The sequence below is a fragment of the Mytilus galloprovincialis genome, chromosome 14 (genome assembly GCF_965363235.1).
Source record: "Mytilus galloprovincialis chromosome 14, xbMytGall1.hap1.1, whole genome shotgun sequence".
NCBI classification, from domain to species: domain Eukaryota; kingdom Metazoa; phylum Mollusca; class Bivalvia; order Mytilida; family Mytilidae; genus Mytilus; species Mytilus galloprovincialis.
The window spans coordinates 33,243,370-33,265,187 of record NC_134851.1 but is presented as its reverse complement, the minus strand read 5'-3'; the positions used below and the strand labels follow the sequence as shown (position 1 = coordinate 33,265,187).

The following is a 21,818-nucleotide window of genomic DNA, read 5'->3' as shown; positions in this document are numbered from 1 at the left end:
TAATCAAAACGAAAGTACATGGCGAGTGTCGAAAAGATATGAAGAAATTAGATTAGATACAAATGAAAGTGACAAACAGTACATACCATACACACAAGGACTTTTGCTGAACCCTAATCTAAAAAACCAAAATATTTATATAATTGGGGATTACAAACGTGGTGAATGCAACCTGATTGTAAGAAATTTCACAACTGACGACACAGGAACCTATAAATGCGAGTATTGGGAAGCTGGCAAAATCGTCATAGATACTTACAATGTGTACCTTCAAAGTAAGTATTTGTTTATAAAAAATGAAGCTTTTGTCAAACTATAACATATTTGATATATTAATATGGCAGGAATTCGCAGGTACATGTATCACCCTTTTACTATTTCGACTCTTATTGGTAGGATACATGTATATATATTATGCTCATGTATATCGTTTTTTTAAGTGTGGCAAGTAAACCCGATAATTATACATTGTAATGTAACGTATTGTTGTTTGACGTATTATCTAAAACTATATGAATCTTTGACTTACTATCTTATTTCAAAGGAACATATTCTGTTATAAATTAAAAAAAAAACGTACAGTTTACATTATTTGTCATAAGGTCCGCCATCTGATTTGAAAATACATAACACAACTGACATACATGGAAAGAAAATACTATTCGGAAATGAAGGTCTTGCAATCACAATTGTCTGCACTGTAAAAAGTGGTAAGCCAGAAGAAACACTTGTTTTAAAATCGAATGGATCAACACTTAAAACTGGAGGAAATGGTCGTCTAGAGTATACATTTGTTCCGACAAGAAAGAACAACCGGCAATCATTCAAATGCTCTGCCATCAGTGAAATATTGGATAATCCATTGGTGTATACAGTAGAGCTAGATATCCAATGTAAGTAAAAATATTTAAAATGATCACTATGAATATATTACTAGGACATATTACGGGGGGGGGGGGGGGGGGGGGGGTACCGATTGCGCCTTTTGAGCGTACAGCTCTTCACCAGTTACGTAACATATACATCCTTGGATTTCAACTACATGTATCTTTCTTTTAGCGTGGGGGAGGGGGGGGGACCGGTTGCGCCTTTTGAGCGTTCAGCTCTTCACCAGTTACGTACCGGTACATTAACAATGCGTTACAATTTTTCCTTCTCTTAATTACAAAAAAATAAGGACGTCAGTTTTTAGTACAAAATATGAAATGAATCTGCCTTAGATATATCATGAACTGATAGCAGCATAAACTTGATTTTATGAAATATTTTAAATAATGCTTTTGGAATTAGGATGTTTTAAATTGTCGGGGCCTTTTATAGCCGACTACACGGTATGTGTTTTTTCCCGTTGTTGAAGCCGTAAGGTTACATATAATAACTGCTTACATCAACTCTGTTTGAATTTTGGTGAATAGTTTTCCCGTTTACAGAATACTGCATCTTCTAAATAATTTGATATGGAGAGATATACAGATAAAACTATTTTATGAAAACTAATCCTGATTACAAGCATGAAAAAGAAAGTTATATATGCAAAAGTTGAGTTTCTTTTCCAGACAAACCAGAGATTGTCATTGATAAGATAAATCCAGAAACTTTAGTGGAAGGGAATTTCACAAGAATATGTTGTCAAGCTAAAAGCAATCCTAAGGCCATGACTATTGAATGGAAAAAGAATGGAGAATCCGTGCTCACCGGTAATGAATCTCGCTTATGTTTGGAATTTACTGCACTTAACAGAAGCAATACTGGACGATACACATGTAAAGCAACTAACACAGTAGGACAAACAAAACAATCAATGTTCTACAAGGTTTTATGTAAGTAAAGTGTCATAGCAATGAACAGTTTGACAAGAGCATGCAATATACTTAAAACTGAAAAACTTGCACCAAGAAAACATGAACTTGCATTAGTTAAAAACCGCATTATAACCTCTTTTGAGTTTTTTGCTATTGATTATAATGTTCGGTATGCATGATTGAATTTGTGTTGCATAGACGTGTATTCATCATTTTATTTTATTCATAATTATTATACAAGATTATAATACGAGTATTCTGATTACAAAATAATGTACTACAGATAGACATATTATTTTCGGTATATTGAAAAGAAATCAATAATTGTATTGGTTATATTGTTCAACAACGTGTGTCACATGTGGAGCAGGATCTGTTAAACGTTTTATGTTGTCGGGCAATCTGATCATTTCATCCACGGTATTTAGCGGTGTTCGTGTTGTTCGTTTTTTGTTTGTTTGCTTCTACATGTATGTTAGGTTTTATATACCGTCATTAGTCTTTAAGTCTTACTGTAATTTTCTGGTCAGTTTATTTCGCCTTGAGCTTGGATTTCCCAATTGATGTATTTCGCCTCAAATATACAAGTTGAACTACCCATTCAACGAACATTTTACATGTTTTTCCTCTTAGAATCTCAAAACCCAAGAGTATTTCTTATTAAAAACTGCTTTTTTTTTAAACTGTAGTTGTATCAAACAAAAACCACATTTATTTAGTAGGTCCATCAATTATCAGAAGAAACATGCGTAGTAATCATGATGATTTTTTTTTACCTTCTGGGTTCTGTTTTTGTTTCATTCCACTTGCCAGCATAGTCATTAAGACCAATCTCGTTGATACTCATAAAAAATCTATAAAACTTTGATAAGATATTTCTGTTTAAGTCGGCTTAACAGTTGGCAATTACATCTAAAAACTACAAAAAAATGTGCATAAAAGTTTTTTTTTATATTAATGTTTTACTTTTGAATATTATCAATTTTTTCTCTGACATAGTTTGATTTTAAGGAAAATCATGATAGTATTTTACATTCACAGATCCTCCGGTTACCTATATCACAAAATTGTCAATTGAGCAAACAATAATACTTACTTGCAAATCCAGAGGAGAGCCTAATAATTATACATTTGCCGACTGGGAGCATCTCTCAGAATTCAAAGAATATATTCGAAGTTTCCCAGGGACAAAAGATGGTAAACTGACAATCGTTAAAGCAGTCAACAACAACAGGCGGCATGAAAATGACGGCATTTACACCTGTAAATCGACAAACGGTATTCTCGATGTACATCGACAGTTATACCAGAATGGAACTATTCTTATTAACGACGAAGGTATGAAATCCTCCACAAGCATACTAACCAATATAACAAATAAGGAGACAAATTAGTACCGGCCGTAGTTTAAATGAAGCTGATGAAAGCAATTATAGTCATCCATACGACCTTCAACAATGAGAGAGAAAAAACAGTTAATCGGATACCAGTATATAAAAGGACCTGACATGTAAAATGTGAAAGCTAATATTTCGATATTATGCTTAATAGTGAACTATAGAATGTTTGACGGTCTACAACTTTATATTCACACAAACTATAAAACAACTACTTTTATGGAAAGGAATTACACGATGCATGCTTTAACGAATTCTACAACGTGAAAATAATGTCAGAATACAATGTAATATTTATATGAAAAATAGAAGATGTGGTATGATTGTCAATGAGACAACTATCCACAAAAGACCAAAATGACACAGAAATTAACAACCATAGGTCACGGTACGGCCTTCAACAATGAGCAAAGCCCATACCGCATAGTAATGTTTAGTTTTACTACTTCTTTGCAATTACTGGATTGTCTTACATAATTACGCAAAATACTTGCACTTTTAAATAAGGTACACACGCCCATACGTGTACACTTAAGTGGCACTCTTTGCTATACTTTGGTGACCGCATCATATTTTTTTAATGAATTACGTAAGATTCTTATATATTTATAGATGAAAAAATCGATATACAATCGTCTACAATCGTCTTTATGTTTATTAAAATTTTGTTATACATTGCAAAACAAGAATGTGTCCATAGTACATCATTTTCAGTAGACCATGGAAATGGGGAGAAAATCTCTAATTTGGTATTGAAATTAGAAAGATCATATTATAGGTAACATGTGTACTCAGTTTCAAGTTGATTGGACTACAACTTCATAAAAAAATACCTCCAACAAAAACTTTAACCTGAAGCGGGAAAGACGGACGAACGAACAGATGGACGGATGAACGGACGCAAAGACCAGAAAACATAACGCTCAAAAATGGGGCATCAAATATGCAATTTGTTACAACAGCAGGTGTTTGGTTAAATTACATGTACATAATGCATCTTTAAATCAACTGTTATAACATATCAATAAAGTATGCATGTACATAAATTATGTTCATATAGATCTATTCACATGTTTATTGTTTAGGTCCGCCAATATTTGTGAAAGCAAACAAACCAATACAGTTTGGACAATATCGTCAGGAGATTAATTTGACCGTATTTCTGTACAACAAGTTTGGCAGCATCCAAACAAATATCACCAAAGAAAACAAAATGTTAAATATACAGACTACTGAGGAGAAAATTGTAACGAATGACGTATTTCACAATGTCAACGTAACAGTAAATGTTATCAAGAAAACCTTCAAAATAGTTTTGGATAAAGCTGAAGATTTTAATGACTACACAATAACAGCTTGTAATAAAAAAGGATGCAATGCGTACATGGTTATGATTAAATCGGCAAGTGAGTATATCTAGAACCTTATACAGACGAGCGGACTATAGAAAACATTATTTATACTTTATTCAATTGACCAGCGATAAGAATAATTTTGCGATGAAAAATTTGACACACGATCTAAATTGGATAGTCTCCCTTTTACCAGAGAACCAAATTTTATTTGAAATATCCAAACTTATGCATGCGATAGGTATATGTCGCTCAGATACAAAATTATTAAGATAATAGTCCAGATATTTCTAGCATAAATGATATATTTTTTAATAACAAACAACACACCACAATAACGAAACTCAATATCGAATTGTCTTTTATTCAGCAGCCATGAATTATGATGATTTGAACCGTTCTTTATCCACCCGTTTACACGTCGTACAAAAGAAAAAGATTATTTTGATACGATTTCATGAAACTTGCATGAATTATTTTGTAAAGTGTTCGTTATTTTTTTTTTCAAGAGGTTTGGGGGAGGGGGGTTGAACTACGAAGTTTAGTGGAATAATTTAATACACGAAACTTCATAGTAATAACTTGAATCTTCAAATTATTTTGATAAACTAAATGGTGATACATGTAAACATAGTCTGATATGTCATTGAAGAGAAAAACCAACCGTAAGAATATTTGCTACAAATTGTATGTATACAATATTAGATCAATATCAGAAAATATAAACTTTTTTATGAGGCTAAGAAACTGGGGAAGGGCGTGACCCCCCCCCCCCCCCCCAGTTTTGTACCGAATACAAAAAAAAATTATATTTTTATGACATTAACCTAATATTGTTTTTATACTGAAACTTTAATTAACACATTTATAGCTATTTCAAATTGTAACACACATTTCAAACTTATTTTCATCTCTTAATGAACACCTGACTGTGGAAAAAGTGTTCAATGATGAAATTAAACATTGCACAAAAAATAGAATCATATTCAAAACAGTGTAGCTGTGGCCATTGATTGACAACCTTAAATTATCCCATTGACTGGGGCAGATTAGGTGAAGGTGTGTCCGTAACGACAACTGCTCACTACTTACTTATTATAGATTTTAAACTGTGGGGTCACCAAAGGTTTTTAACGCCTTTAATATTAAAATAATTCGAAAAATTGATAAGGAATAACTTTATGTTTTGATTTTTATTATTGATATAAATCAAAACATCGTGTTATTCCTGATTAGTTTTTCTAATTTCTATATTTAGGTGTTGAGAACCTTTTGTGACCCCACAGTTTAAGTGCCTTTCACAAGTACATAGTGAGCAGCGGTTGTTACAGACAAACGTTCACATAATCTGCCCCAGTCAATGGGATAATTTGAGGTCGTCAATCAATGACCACAGCTACACTGTTTTGAATATGATTCTATATAGCTGTGTTACTATGTTTAGGAAAAAACACAACTAGTTGCAGTATTAATTGTTGTTTTGAGGTAGGAGTGGGACGAAGCTCACTTACGACTTCAGATAAGTTATTCCAGAGTACTTTGGCATATACATTGTATATTATATATCTCGTTATCAATTTTATTTGGCAATCGCCAATGGCAGTCAGCAGGGTTAAATAACATCAGTTGTTCGACCGATTAGTCAAATGCGTTTTGTTTAAATATACTTTTTTCACTTTTTTGGTCTTTTGGAAAATGTTGTTTGTGCTGTATTTAGACACTTCTACAACGAACCTTGATTTACATGCACATAAAAATTACGGGTTTTATCCAACGCAATCATAGGTTTGAACGTAGTTTTCAATTTAGACTTGTTTATATATATATATACAATAGTGTTTACTTAATAAACCAGATCGTCCAGAGCCTCCAACAAATGTGTCAGTTCTTCCCTATGAAACCTATCTTGAAGTGTCTTGGTGCCCAGGATTTGACGGTGGATTTTCTCAGACATTTGTTATAGAATATAAAACAGAAACCGAGGAAATGTGGAGGCAGACAGAACCTGTAATTGACAATATGCAACATACAATGAAAGTTCTTTTATATGATATAAGTCCGAATACCCTATATTATGTTCAAGTATTGTCCAAGAATAGAATTGGACAATGTATACGTAATGAGACGGATTTCACTCTGGTACTGTCTTTGGGTGAGTATTTACAAACATGTAGTAAATTACAATGACCGGTCTTTATCTTTCCTCTATAGAGATATTCCCGTTTCCGATAATATTTACCAATTTTTTTTCTCTGTAAGCTGCTATGTTTGTGTATACATTGTTAGATGAAAGAACTGTGTGTTTTAACAAATTGATTTATAATATCTAGCAAGCTATAACACGAGGAAACTAACAGCTTACTTTATCTAAAAAAAACTTTAAAGGAAAAAAAAAAATATACAACAACAACAAACGACAACCCCAAAAAAAAAACAGGTCATGACCATGAACGGACCAGTATTTACAGAAAACAACAAGTTAAACATGTTTGTAGGGAGCCCTATCCCATATCTGGACATGCATGTAGGACAATGGTGTAAATCCATAACATAAGGAAAAACTATAAAAAATCTTTCGAAATGGCTTGACTTATAAAGCATAACAAAAATTACACTAGGCTCCGTGTTGAATACCGTACCTTGAACTATAATGGTTTACTTTTATAAATTATGACTCGGATGTAGAGTTGTCTCATTGGCACTCATACCACATCTTCCTATATATATATTTGTATCTACTGACAAAAAATTTAAAAGAAAAACACAAACACAAAACTATAAACAAAAAACCTGGCATACCCCGTTGATAAATGGTTCATTGCGTACGTTGTTCATATTGATTTTTAAAATTACGTTTACACAAATTTGTCTGCAGGTTTATCAACTCATGGATATGTAGTTACAGTAGTAGCAATTGTTGTGCCGATCATCTTCATACTGGTTCTAACAATTGTAATGAGGGTAGCCTTCTTTATTACGAACAAAGGTATGATAAATACAATGTTTTATGATACAACTGTACAGCCAATACAAATGAAAAATGACAAGAAGCTCGAACAGAAATTTATTACAGTTTATTAAAACAGTTTATTACATCCATTTGAACCACAGTTATATTTTGAGCAAATAGTTTAATGTTTCTTTAATACATCGGTACATAATTTACAGTATGGTATTTCGAAAGAGAGGTTGGAGATACCAAAAGATATTCGACCTTATAGCTCGACAACAAAATTAACAACGCCATGGCAAACACGTATACAAGAAATTATTACTAGTTTTATTTTTCTAGTTGTGTTCATTAAAAGCCCATTATTAGTCTTGAGCTGTTGTCCGCTCTATAATCGGGTTGTTATCTTTTTGATACATTTCCCTATTCCATTCTCAATTCTTCAGTATGCAAAACACTAAATAGAAACTACAGACTGAACAACACGAGCAACACAACATCCGGTTTGATATCAGGTGCTCTGGAAGGGTGAGCGGATCTTGCGTCATATTTGACAAAACCGAGGAAATACTTTTTGTTTAATTGGATTACACTGTACGCATAAATTGCAACTTTTTTCTGCTTCTTTCAGCAAAAGATGTATCTGGCTATATCAATGAGTAAGTTTATTGAGTACTATTTTAAACTTTAATTTTATAGTTCTACAAATATTTTATTTTGTAATATTGGATGTCATAATCTTATTTATTCCATTGGATATGCTTTTATTTTGTGTGTTTTTAAATGCTATTAAATAGAAATTATTGTTTATTCTAATACCATTGACTGACAGTTAGGTCTTGGTATACCACAATATTTTTCTTCGAATTACTAACCACGTTTGAAGATATACCTTGCATGAAGAAAAAGTAAATAGTTATGTTTTCATTACGTAAAATACGCAAATTATTCAATATTTTGCAAACATTTCCTAACTTTGATCATTTCAATAATAAAATATTAGTTAAAAGTCTAAACGTTGTTTTACAGACATAATTTTATGCAAATTTTAATATACCTAGTTATATAAACACCTTTACTTTTAATAACAAAACTGCACGACGTAAAAACTGTAAAAATGAATATTTTATATCCAATCAAATGTAGCTACAGTATATTATTATAATAATGTTTTAAAATGACAGTGCTTCGGAAGCCTATAGGGAAAATGGTACTATTTATTCTGCCATAGGCGACAATACTAACATTTTTTAAATTTACCACTTTTTATAATAAAAACCTGGATAAAACAGTTATGTGTGGTGTTAGTACTTTATTACTCTATTTTAAAAATTGAAGCCAAATAGTATCATGACCAATTTCCAACGGAGCTTGTTTATGTTATCCATGCCCACCGTCATTTTGCAGCAAATTTATAAAATTTTGAAAGCCTTTTCAAATAATTCTCTAGAAAATATTTCAATAGGTTTTAAAATTTATATTGTAAATATAAACACTGCAGTTATTCATAGATAAATAAAAAAATAGATTGTACCGTTACATCCAATCACAGCGCTCCTAAATTGACTTCCTTCACTTGTCTTGGGTACACAAAAGGCCAACCTAATGCTAGGAAAATGTAATGATACCGTTTTCCCTATACTGTGACCTTAAGCTATAAAGAATTCTTATGACACTATTAATGCAATACTGGGTTATTGTCAAAACCTTGGCTATAATAAATACTTGTATGTTTCCATTACTTAAAGAAACATGGATCATTTTTTGTCCCCACCCCTACATGCTGGTTTACCTCTTTCTCTACTTCTTTCAGATAAGGCCTAATAAACAACCTGTATCCAGTCATATCTTATCTCATTTAAAAAGAATAATAAACAGTGCCATTAAAACAGATAAAAATGACAATTCCATTCAATTTGTATTCATATTATCCAAAATTTACAACAAAAGTACAAATTCAAGATTTTCCATACTAATCTCCATTCCATGCTTTAGTATATGCCATATTGTGGTGCAAAATTATAGAGGTTGTTATAAGATCTATTTTTCTGTCATGAGATGATGAAAACAAAGATATTAGACACTTAAAATATTTAATATGCAAAATACTAAGCTTTAAAGATGCCTTTGTTACCTGTATTAATCTATGAAAAAGCTGAATTATGTCCCTTGGGAGTATTAATTTCCAACAAAAGTCTTTTCAGACAGTACAAAATGACAAATTATATATGCCTGATATAATAAAAGATAGAAACTACAAGATGAAGCACTATTGAAATATTTGCTGCATGAATTGCGAACAATGTGAGCAATTCTTTACACAGGAGTGTACAAATTCTATCTAAATTTAGCCTCAGGTGGGCCTCTTTTTTTCTTAAATAGACAATTTTAACACTGAAAATGCTTTCAGTATGATCAAATATTGTCTTACTCCATAAACATTACAAATTTAACAAGACAATTTCCTATTTTAAAATAGTATGCCTAGAGAAATACCCAAGTGATACATTTAGGGATTTACACACTGTCAGCAAAAAAGGCAAATATATGGTTAAAAGTATTTGTCGCAACTTGAATTCTGGGATTTCCAAGTGAATTAATCATTGCGAAAGGTGAAAACAAATACAAAAGAAGAATAGTTTGGTGCAGTTTATACAATATAGTTAATATTGAAATCCTAGAATAAAGTTTTATATCAGTACCCATCAATTTGACTTATAATGATGACTCAGCACTTTTCTCCACACAGTACTGTTCTCAGTTAAAAATTTCTATGCTTTGTGATGAAAATCAAATGTACTTATCAAATGCTTCAAAATAGTACGATATGACTGAAGTCTGACTAATTTTGATTTCCCTTGCTATCTTGAGTATAGGGAAAACGGTACTATTTATTCTGCCATAGGCGACAATACTAACATTTTCTAATTTTGGAATTTTGGATCCTCAATGCTCTTCAACTTTGTACTTGTTTGGCTTTAAAAATAATTTAATATGAGCGTCACTGATGAGTCTTATGTAGACGAAACGCGCGTCTGGCGTACTAAATTATAATCCTGGTACCTTTGATAACTATTTACACCACTGGGTCGATGCCACTGCTGGTGGACGTTTCGTCCCCGAGGGTATCACCAGCCCAGTAGTCAACACTTCGGTGTTGACATGAATATCAATAATGTGGTCATTTTTATAAATTTCCTGTTTACAAAACTTTGAATTTTTCGAAAAACTAAGGATTTTCTTATCCCAGGCATAGATTACCTTAGATGTATTTGGCACAACTTTTTGGAATTTTGGATCCTCAATGCTCTTCAACTTTGAACTTGTTTGGCTTTATAAATATTTTGATATGAGCGTCACTGATGAGTCTTATGTAGACGAAACGCGCGTCTGGCGTACTAAATTATAATCCTGGTACCTTTGATAACTATTTTCACCACTGGGTCGATGCCACTGCTGGTGGACGTTTCGTCCCCGAGGGTATCACCAGCCCAGTAGTCAACACTTCGGTGTTGACATGAATATCAATAATGTGGTCATTTTTATAAATTTCCTGTTTACAAAACTTTGAATTTTTCGAAAAACTAAGGATTGTCTTATCCCAGGCATAGATTACCTTAGATGTATTTGGCACAACTTTTTGGAATTTTGGATCCTCAATGCTCTTCAACTTTGTACTTGTTTGGCTTTATAAATATTTTGATATGAGCGTCACTGTTGAGTCTTATGTAGACGAAACGCGCGTCTGGCGTACTAAATTATAATCCTGGTACCTTTGATAACTATTTACACCACTGGGTCGATGCCACTGCTGGTGGACGTTTCGTCCCCGAGGGTATCACCAGCCCAGTAGTCAACACTTCGGTGTTGACATGAATATCAATAATGTGGTCATTTTTATAAATTTCCTGTTTACAAAACTTTGAATTTTTCGAAAAACTAAGGATTTTCTTATCCCAGGCATAGATTACCTTAGATGTATTTGGCACAACTTTTTGGAATTTAGGATCCTCAATGCTCTTCAACTTTGTACTTGTTTGGCTTAATAAATATTTTGATATGAGCGTCACTGATGAGTCTTATGTAGACGAAACGCGCGTCTGGCGTACTAAATTATAATCCTGGTACCTTTGATAACTATTTACACCACTGGGTCGATGCCACTGCTGGTGGACGTTTCGTCCCCGAGGGTATCACCAGCCCAGTAGTCAACACTTCGGTGTTGACATGAATATCAATAATGTGGTCATTTTTATAAATTTCCTGTTTACAAAACTTTGAATTTTTCGAAAAACTAAGGATTTTCTTATCCCAGGCATAGATTACCTTAGATGTATTTGGCACAACTTTTTGGAATTTTGGATCCTCAATGCTCTTCAACTTTGAACTTGTTTGGCTTTATACATATTTTGATATGAGCGTCACTGATGAGTCTTATGTAGACGAAACGCGCGTCTGGCGTACTAAATTATAATCCTGGTACCTTTGATAACTATTTTCACCACTGGGTCGATGCCACTGCTGGTGGACGTTTCGTCCCCGAGGGTATCACCAGCCCAGTAGTCAACTCTTCGGTGTTGACATGAATATCAATAATGTGGTCATTTTTATAAATTTCCTGTTTACAAAACTTTGAATTTTTCGAAAAACTAAGGATTGTCTTATCCCAGTCATAGATTACCTTAGATGTATTTGGCACAACTTTTTGGAATTTTGGATCCTCAATGCTCTTCAACTTTGTACTTGTTTGGCTTTATAAATATTTTGATATGAGCGTCACTGTTGAGTCTTATGTAGACGAAACGCGCGTCTGGCGTACTAAATTATAATCCTGGTACCTTTGATAACTATTTACACCACTGGGTCGATGCCACTGCTGGTGGACGTTTCGTCCCCGAGGGTATCACCAGCCCAGTAGTCAACACTTCGGTGTTGACATGAATATCAATAATGTGGTCATTTTTATAAATTTCCTGTTTACAAAACTTTGAATTTTTCGAAAAACTAAGGATTTTCTTATCCCAGGCATAGATTACCTTAGATGTATTTGGCACAACTTTTTGGAATTTAGGATCCTCAATGCTCTTCAACTTTGTACTTGTTTGGCTTTATAAATATTTTGATATGAGCGTCACTGAAGAGTCTTATGTAGACGAAACGCGCGTCTGGCGTACTAAATTATAATCCTGGTACCTTTGATAACTATTTACACCACTGGGTCGATGCCACTGCTGGTGGACGTTTTGTCGCCGAGGGTATCACCAGCCCAGTAGTCAACACTTCGGTGTTGACATGAATATCAATAATGTGGTCATTTTTATAAATTTCCTGTTTACAAAACTTTGAATTTTTCGAAAAACTAAGGATTTTCTTATCCCAGGCATAGATTACCTTAGATGTATTTGGCACAACTTTTTGGAATTTTGGATCCTCAATGCTCTTCAACTTTGAACTTGTTTGGCTTTATAAATATTTTGATATGAGCGTCACTGATGAGTCTTATGTAGACGAAACGCGCGTCTGGCGTACTAAATTATAATCCTGGTACCTTTGATAACTATTTTCACCACTGGGTCGATGCCACTGCTGGTGGACGTTTCGTCCCCGAGGGTATCACCAGCCCAGTAGTCAACACTTCGGTGTTGACATGAATATCAATAATGTGGTCATTTTTATAAATTTCCTGTTTACAAAACTTTGAATTTTTCGAAAAACTAAGGATTTTCTTATCCCAGGCATAGATTACCTTAGATGTATTTGGCACAACTTTTTGGAATTTTGGATCCTCAATGCTCTTCAACTTTGTACTTGTTTGGCTTTATAAATATTTTGATATGAGCGTCACTGTTGAGTCTTATGTAGACGAAACGCGCGTCTGGCGTACTAAATTATAATCCTGGTACCTTTGATAACTATTCACACCACTGGGTCGATGCCACTGCTGGTGGACGTTTCGTCCCCGAGGGTATCACCAGCCCAGTAGTCAACACTTCGGTGTTGACATGAATATCAATAATGTGGTCATTTTTATAAATTTCCTGTTTACAATACTTTGAATTTTTCGAAAAACTAAGGATTTTCTTATCCCAGGCATAGATTACCTTAGATGTATTTGGCACAACTTTTTGGAATTTAGGATCCTCAATGCTCTTCAACTTTGTACTTGTTTGGCTTTATAAATATTTTGATATGAGCGTCACTGATGAGTCTTATGTAGACGAAACGCGCGTCTGGCGTACTAAATTATAATCCTGGTACCTTTGATAACTATTTATACCACTGGGTCGATGCCACTGCTGGTGGACGTTTCGCCGCCGAGGGTATCACCAGCCCAGTAGTCAACACTTCGGTGTTGACATGAATATCAATAATGTGGTCATTTTTATAAATTTCCTGTTTACAAAACTTTGAATTTTTCGAAAAACTAAGGATTTTCTTATCCCAGGCATAGATTACCTTAGATGTATTTGGCACAACTTTTTGGAATTTTGGATCCTCAATGCTTTTCAACTTTGAACTTGTTTGGCTTTATAAATATTTTGATATGAGCGTCACTGATGAGTCTTATGTAGACGAAACGCGCGTCTGGCGTACTAAATTATAATCCTGGTACCTTTGATAACTATTTTCACCACTGGGTCGATGCCACTGCTGGTGGACGTTTCGTCCCCGAGGGTATCACCAGCCCAGTAGTCAACACTTCGGTGTTGACATGAATATCAATAATGTGGTCATTTTTATAAATTTCCTGTTTACAAAACTTTGAATTTTTCGAAAAACTAAGGATTTTCTTGTCCCAGGCATAGATTACCTTAGATGTATTTGGCACAACTTTTTGGAATTTTGGATCCTCAATGCTCTTCAACTTTGTACTTGTTTGGCTTTATAAATATTTTGATATGAGTATCACTGATGAGTCTTATGTAGACAAAACGCGCGTCTGGCGTACTAAATTATAATCCTGGTACCTTTGATAACTATTTACCACTTTTTATAATAAAAACCTGGATAAAACAGTTATGTGTGGTGTTAGTACTTTATTACTCTATTTTAAAAATTGAAGCCAAATAGTATCATGACCAATTTCCAACGGAGCTTGTTTATGTTATCCATGCCCACCGTCATTTTGCAGCAAATTTATAAAATTTTGAAAGCCTTTTCGAATAATTCTCTAGAAAATATTTCAATAGGTTTTAAAATTTATATTTTAAATATAAACACTGCAGTTATTCATAGATAAATGAAAAAAATAGATTGTACCCTTACATCCAATCACAGCGCTCCTAAATTGACTTCCTACACCTGCCTTGGGTACACAAAAGGCTAACCTAATGCTAGGAAAATGTAATACTACCGTTTTCCCTCTAAGGCTGGCTGAAAACAACAATGTTCATAACAAATGTTTAACATTAATACTTATGGCAAATCGGGTTGCACTTTATTATATTATTTATTCATTCAATCGTTTTGACCTCATTATATATGTTAAAGCAACAACAAAATTGTTGACATAATATTGATTTGGCATACATCTTTTTAACATCAGAGATGACGAATTCACAGAGAATAATCAAGGTACTGTTACATTTTTTTCTTACATAGTTTAATTTGAAAATATGCTTACCAAGACAAGATAATAACAAAAGAATAGTTAAGTAAGTCAGTGAAATAACATATTTTAATGATCATATACTGTGGATTCATTTATTTTCGTGGGTATCAATTTTCGTGGATAGTGAAAAAAAGACGTTTCGTGGTATACGTAAATTCGTGGATCGCTGATAAAAAAAAAATTCAGATACATAATTCGTTGATTTGTTTTTGATTTAGGAGATCATATAACCTCCTTGGTTTAATCAATAATAAAACACATAAAAAAGAAGGAATTCATTGAAAAAGTTTTGAATTGTCAAAATCCTCGCTTGGTCATTTTAGGTTAAAGTGTTCATTGAAAATTTCTATTACAATAATGGACAAAGACAACTAATTATTTGTTTGTTTTACAATTTATAAATGCTTGTCGGAATTCTATAAGGCAATCAAAACTTAATGATTGAAAGCTCATTTCCCTAATCACGATATAATAAACAGTCATATAAGTAAAAGGTGTGAAAATAAATGTTCCTGTCATAAACAATATTACCTACGGGCAATACCCCCGTACTTAATCCTATTGATTTTCAATCACTAGTAAACCAAACTATGACACGGTAATTAACAACTTACAGTTATTTTCCATGAACAGTTTTAATCAATTTTAAAAAGTAAATTATCACTGATATTCGATATATTTATTTTTGATTTAATTAAACTACTTGTATCTTCTTTCAATAAAAAACATGTGTTATGTTACAATGTTTATCGCTAGTCAACACTATACTAGAACGGCATAACATAACCGGAAATAAACATCCGACTCCATACACATTTAACGGGATTATTCTTCGTTGAATTCTTAAATTCGTGGTTCGCTGTGACCCACGAAACCCACGAAAATTGGTATACCATGAATAAAAATGAATCCACAGTAAGATAAAAAAGAAAAAAGATAAGACAAGAAGAAGGAAGATGTGGTATGGATGCATATGAGACATATCTCCACCAAAGATCAAATGACAAATAAGTTTACAACAATAAGCCACGGCCCACCGTACGGCCTTGAATAATGAACAAAGCCCATACGCATAATCAGCAATTAAAGACCCGAAATGACAAGTCTAAAACCATTCAAACGAGAAAACTAACGACCTGATTTATGTACAAATCAATGAACGAGAAACGAATGTGGTAAACAGCAATAACAGACAACCACTGAATAATAGACTTGAGACGTACATTTATAGAATCTGACAAGGTCAAGCATGTTTAACGGAGCTAACCCTCTCCTAACATAGAGCAGTAGTGTAACAGCACAACACAAAAGCAATAAACGAACAACAAAATTACAACTTCATGCTCCTGACTTGAGACATGCTTGTTAACATGTAACGTGAGATATATAGAATTTTGATAATTTTCTTTAGATTGAATTGTTTCCCTTCGTACAATTTTTTCAATTTAGTTTTTGTTAATTATTTTTGCTTTTAGAATTATTACTATTTAGTAATTGAAATATGCTCAGAATACATCAAAAGAATATTAACTGTAGAAAGAGTTGATTTACACATCTTATTTCATAAAGCATGAGCCGTTACATATACAGTAGAATATAAACAATGTCTTTTTTTTAAAAAGAAACTGAAGAGATCTTTCAGTCTGTCATATTGTTTTTTCTTCTGTTTCTATCGATATAAGATATTTCGTTTTTATTCATAAATCAAATGTTATTTTGATCTGTCTTAACCAGAACCATTTATACAGCTTGCTTGGTAGTTAGATTCACTTAATATTTATTTGTTCTTGTTGGCTACTCAGAATTCCTATTATGATTAGTTTGGTACACAATGCCAGTTTGCCCATAGCTTGAACATGTTATCTGGATGATCACGTTGCTTATTTATGGTTTAACAGTATATTTAACTTTTTGTACCTTATATTTTTTTCCATATTTGTTTATTTGCTTTTAATTTTTCGTTTGAATCAGTTGAGAACCAACTTTATCAGTCGTCTTCGTTCCAAAATGCAGCTGCTGTACATCACGTTTTAGTTCAAAACGAAACATACCAAAATCTACCAGCTATTTCAATTGATAATGAAAATCATCAGATGCAACTGTATAATGAAAATGGAGGTACGATCCTATAAAACAAAGATAATTTTGCACTGTCTTTTCTTTTAACGTAAAATAGTGGAGGATGAGAAATAAGGTTTGCGTCCATGAAATATCACGATATATTGGGTAATTGATTGATTAATTGAGTATGAAGCTACTTGCAGCATTAGTGTTCTTTTTTAACGGTTATTTCTTGTTTGCTGAGAAAGTCGGATTGCCAGAAAAGGATCCACCACCTTTTTGTAGTATTAAGCCATCACGATACAAATAGCAGTGAATGAACTTATCAACATACGGTCTCCAGCAATAGACTGTTTTAACAGTTACTATGTCGAACTTTAAATTGACTCAGGTCTCAAAGATTAAAGATAAAATATTTACTGGTAAAAGATCATGCTGTGGAGTTTGTGTTTATTTTTAGATACCACCATTTTAATTCGATTGCTTATTACTAATGAAACTTTTTTAAGGTGGATCAACGAACATAAAAATGAGGCAGTAACGAAAGTACAAAACTTCACTTTTTAATAACGTTGTAGTATTTTCTTCCTGAGACGACCAATTTAACAGTTTCTAAAGTGTTCTTTACTTATTAGTTTGGTAATTAAATTCAGTTCATTTATTACTTTTATATAGCAAGCGGTCAAGGAGTGTCATATTCAAACAGAATTCTACTCTCGCCGGTGCATGACCTAGAGGTAACTTGTTTAGTATATACTATGTATGGTTAAGACAATTTTTTCACCTTAGTGTACAATGTATATAAAATGTTTGTCATACGTCTATAATTAAACAAGCGATTAAAAGTAATTACAACATTACCAACTTCCATACAATCTCTTCGACGTTTCCCCTTATGTATCATGATGATTTGATTCCAGTTTATAACACAACTTAACTAATAATTCCGACTTACTTGCAACAAAATAACTTTACAAGGGGTGCAGTGTTCTCCTTTTTTCACTAAGGTAAGGTGGGTGTTTTGAAAAAAACACTTGCAACCGGGTGAATTTTTTTAATGTTTTCAACCGTTTTTTTTTTTTTTACTGTGGGTTGGGGTCACAAATAGAAGGATAAGTATTGTATTCACATTTAATGGAATTGAACCCTTCTTCTGCTATCACTGCTAGCCTTTCATTAAATGATTTGACAAATAAGTTTTGTGCATCTCGGATAGCAGATCATAACGGCTTTTGCAGGACTCCCTCCTGCGAATGCATGTCCTATCGAACCAAGTTTCTGTCCTGTTCCCCGCTTTAGTGCTGTATTTTTGGCACACAGAACAGTTATATTCTTCTGTAACGATTAGTCATTTAAAGTCCTGTTCATATTTATCACCACCCCTTTTATGAGGGGTACATTTAAAGAGAAACAAATGAGCACATATTTATTTCTGGCCTTTTTATCATTATGGACATTAAAAAAAAGGGACACTCTTTTAGAACGCAAAAAAAAAGAAAAGTTGAACCAAATAAAACGATTTTCCCCCTTTTAAGTTAAAAAATCTAAGTTTTTCTTTTTCTTTTCTTCAATAGTAATATGACTTCTTGCCTGAAGGACAGCCCCTCATTGAAGGGATATCCCTCATTTGGGGATAATTTGTTCCCAACCTGTTTATCTTCGCGATCGCCTGTGTGCCTTTTCTGTTGTTTTGATACTTTTTTTTCAATTTCAACAATTTCAATTCAACTATCCGTTTTATTTGACTTATATGGCTTAGAATTTTCCTTATCACCATCGTCATCTGCCTTTCCATTCCCCCGATTAATAAAAGAAAACATTGAAATTTGACAATCCGCCATTTTTGTCAATGAAAACAAATCTGCGAGGCGCGATTAGTATTTAAATTTTTACGGTGCGGAACCGAAAAAAATCCGGAATTTGAAAAAAAAGCCGACCACCTCCTAAAATGGAAAGGTGGTCGGCTTTGAAAAGAAGGTGGTCGGCACACCCGGCTTAAATGCCGAATGGAAAACACTGAAGGGGTGTATCATATGCGCTTCTATACTGATGTGACCTAATATGAATTAGACTTATCACTTAGTCTAGGTTTGTACAGATATGAGCAACACGACTAGTGTAACATGTGAAGCAGGAGCTGTTTACCTTTCTGGAACACATGAGGTACATGTACCCCCAGATTTGTTGGGTTTTTTGTTGCTCGGTCTTTAGTTTTATATGTTATGTTGTGTGTACTATCGTTTGTCTGTTCGTTGTTTTCTTTGAAAGCCATGGCCATGTTAGTTAATTTTCAACTTTCGAGTTTGAATGTGACTCTCGTATCTTTTGCCTTGTTTTCAAGGGAGATGTAAGACTCAGCTGTCAAATATCCCTTTTTCAGCAAGCTTTTCGCTACCTTGCCACGCTTTTTCAAATAGTGTAGAGACGTTTGTTTACCTCCGTGACGAGTAAACACGGCTAGGAATGATGTGAACGATATTTTATACATGAATATCACTATATTTACATTTATTTATATTCTTGTTGCGCAATGTATTGCATACAATACAGATAGGATCGTGCATGGCATCTTATAATGAAATTAAAAGTACTGAACATCTTTTAAAAAATGTTTGTCAATTGTGCTTTAAATGTCGAAAATTTAAAACGGTTAATAGTTTTTCGAATATTCCATGGATTCAAAATTCTATGTTGTAAAAAAATACGGACTTTTTTTATATTGTGCTGGTACACCAATATCCCAGATCACGGGAGGGTTAAATGCTCTCAGACATGATTAAACTCGCGACATGTTTTAAGTTGAAAATCATACTTTATTCTGTAGTTTCGTCTAATCTAATAGTTTCCGTTTTGATATCCGTCTCCTGATCTCCTTATTTGACAAGGTGAACGTATAATGACAGGTACACTTAGTTTTTATTGATTTAGTTGGTAAAGAAGAAGTGACTTTTAAAAACACAAATCTTTATCTGTATGAGGTCAACAAGTACACACAACAGACATCAGTAATTATTTAAAGTAGTATCAAATAGCGATTTAATAGGCAGTTGTATACAAAAAAGTTATAGCAAAAACAATGAGAAAAACTCGTATAAACTTTAAATGAAGCATGACCAAAATGCTCAATTTTCTGATTGAAATCAAACCACCTTATACACATCACTACAAGTATTGAGTAGATCTAAAAAAAAAAACTATTGATAATATATATATTTCCAACATTAATGTAATTGTTAAATACAATTAATGATTCTGCTTTTGTATGGTTTGCTGTTGTACATATATTATTCCAGGTTGGTGAAGGTAGTCTTCAATATGCAGAAGTTTTTTTTGAAGATGTACCAACTATGCAAGAAGTTGTTATACATGGAATTGGTGACAAGACGGTTTATTCGGACATAGATTTTATGGCGCAACACGTAGCCAAAGCATCGAACAAAAGTGAAAGTGATAGCGAAAGCGACGATGACTTTATGTATGTTGATGGCATCGAAAATTTTGTGGAAAAAAGAGAAAATAGCAATTTATAATTTTTGCAGTTATGTACACATGTATCTTTTTTTTTTTTTTTTTTTTATCTCTTACATAAATTAAAGTTTATCATAAGATAATTTCATCTAAACTGTATTCAGTGTTTTATTTGTGTATTTGCAGTTTGACAATAATCAACTGTAAATCGAAATTTTACCAATTAAGTTCCTTAGGAATGCTCAGCCTCGATATACTAACCAATTGCATGCTTATATAATTTTAAAACGTGCAGGTCAATCATGAGATAAATATCTTTTTTTACCATTTTACTTGATGACAACCTTTCAAATATATATTTTGGGCTTTGGGCGAAAATAAATATTTAAGATTTAACGAAACTAACTATTTATAGAAACGCATTTAGTCACGCGAATCAAACCCTGTAACTTGGATTCATTTGATGAATATAAAAATGTTACTTCCCCTTTCCTCAATATTTATTTAAAGACAAGGTGAAACATTTTACTTTCTTGTTGATTCAAGAATAAAATAAACAATTAAGATATAATATATTTTCCCTATTGTAAGGAAGTACAAACTTGAAGCATGCATCACACTTACTTGCGTGTTCCTCGATTATACTTTTGAGAGTATTAGAAGACGACACTCAGTCTTTAGTTTGTTTTATCGTAGACTATTGTTTGTACGTTAGTCGTTTTCGATTTTTGTTTATATACTATAGCGATTTCACGACATGTTCTTTTTTGACTGATAAGTGAGTGTGAGTGCAATGAGACAACTCTCTATCCAAATAACAATTTATAAAAGTAAACCAATATAGGTCAATGTACGGCCTTCAACACGGAGCCTTTGCTCACACCTAACAAGCGGACACGGCCAAGGCTAGTGTCGAGGGAGGAATAACATTTTATGAAGTGTAGAGCAAGCAGGCCCATGTATATATGTATCAAAATCTAAATTCATACAGAAAATCTTATTTGAGGAATGACAATAACCAGTCGAAAATAACCAAATGTAAATAAATCATTATTAGCAAAGTGAGCGTGGTATATATAGTACAAGGGCCAATAAATCAAACTATATGCATAAGAGCATCGTTTTCAATGAGGTAACCCGGTTATAACATGTGCATGATAACAACAGACTGATATA

The 21,818-nt window shown here is 33.1% G+C and overlaps 1 protein-coding gene across 1 annotated transcript; it reads left to right on the top strand.

Moving 5' to 3' along the window:
- Window positions 1-605: 605 nt before the first annotated feature.
- Window positions 606-20,730, top strand: LOC143058750 (neural cell adhesion molecule 1-like). The gene is made up of 11 exons (XM_076232200.1): window positions 606-893; window positions 1,557-1,820; window positions 2,844-3,140; window positions 4,285-4,605; window positions 6,407-6,703; window positions 7,427-7,537; window positions 8,133-8,160; window positions 15,048-15,076; window positions 17,085-17,231; window positions 17,850-17,911; window positions 20,468-20,730. The coding sequence occupies exons 2-11, from the start codon at window positions 1,655-1,657 to the stop codon at window positions 20,702-20,704; spliced, it is 1,695 nt and encodes a 564-aa protein (XP_076088315.1). The 5' UTR covers window positions 606-893; window positions 1,557-1,654; the 3' UTR covers window positions 20,705-20,730.
- Window positions 20,731-21,818: the final 1,088 nt, after the last annotated feature.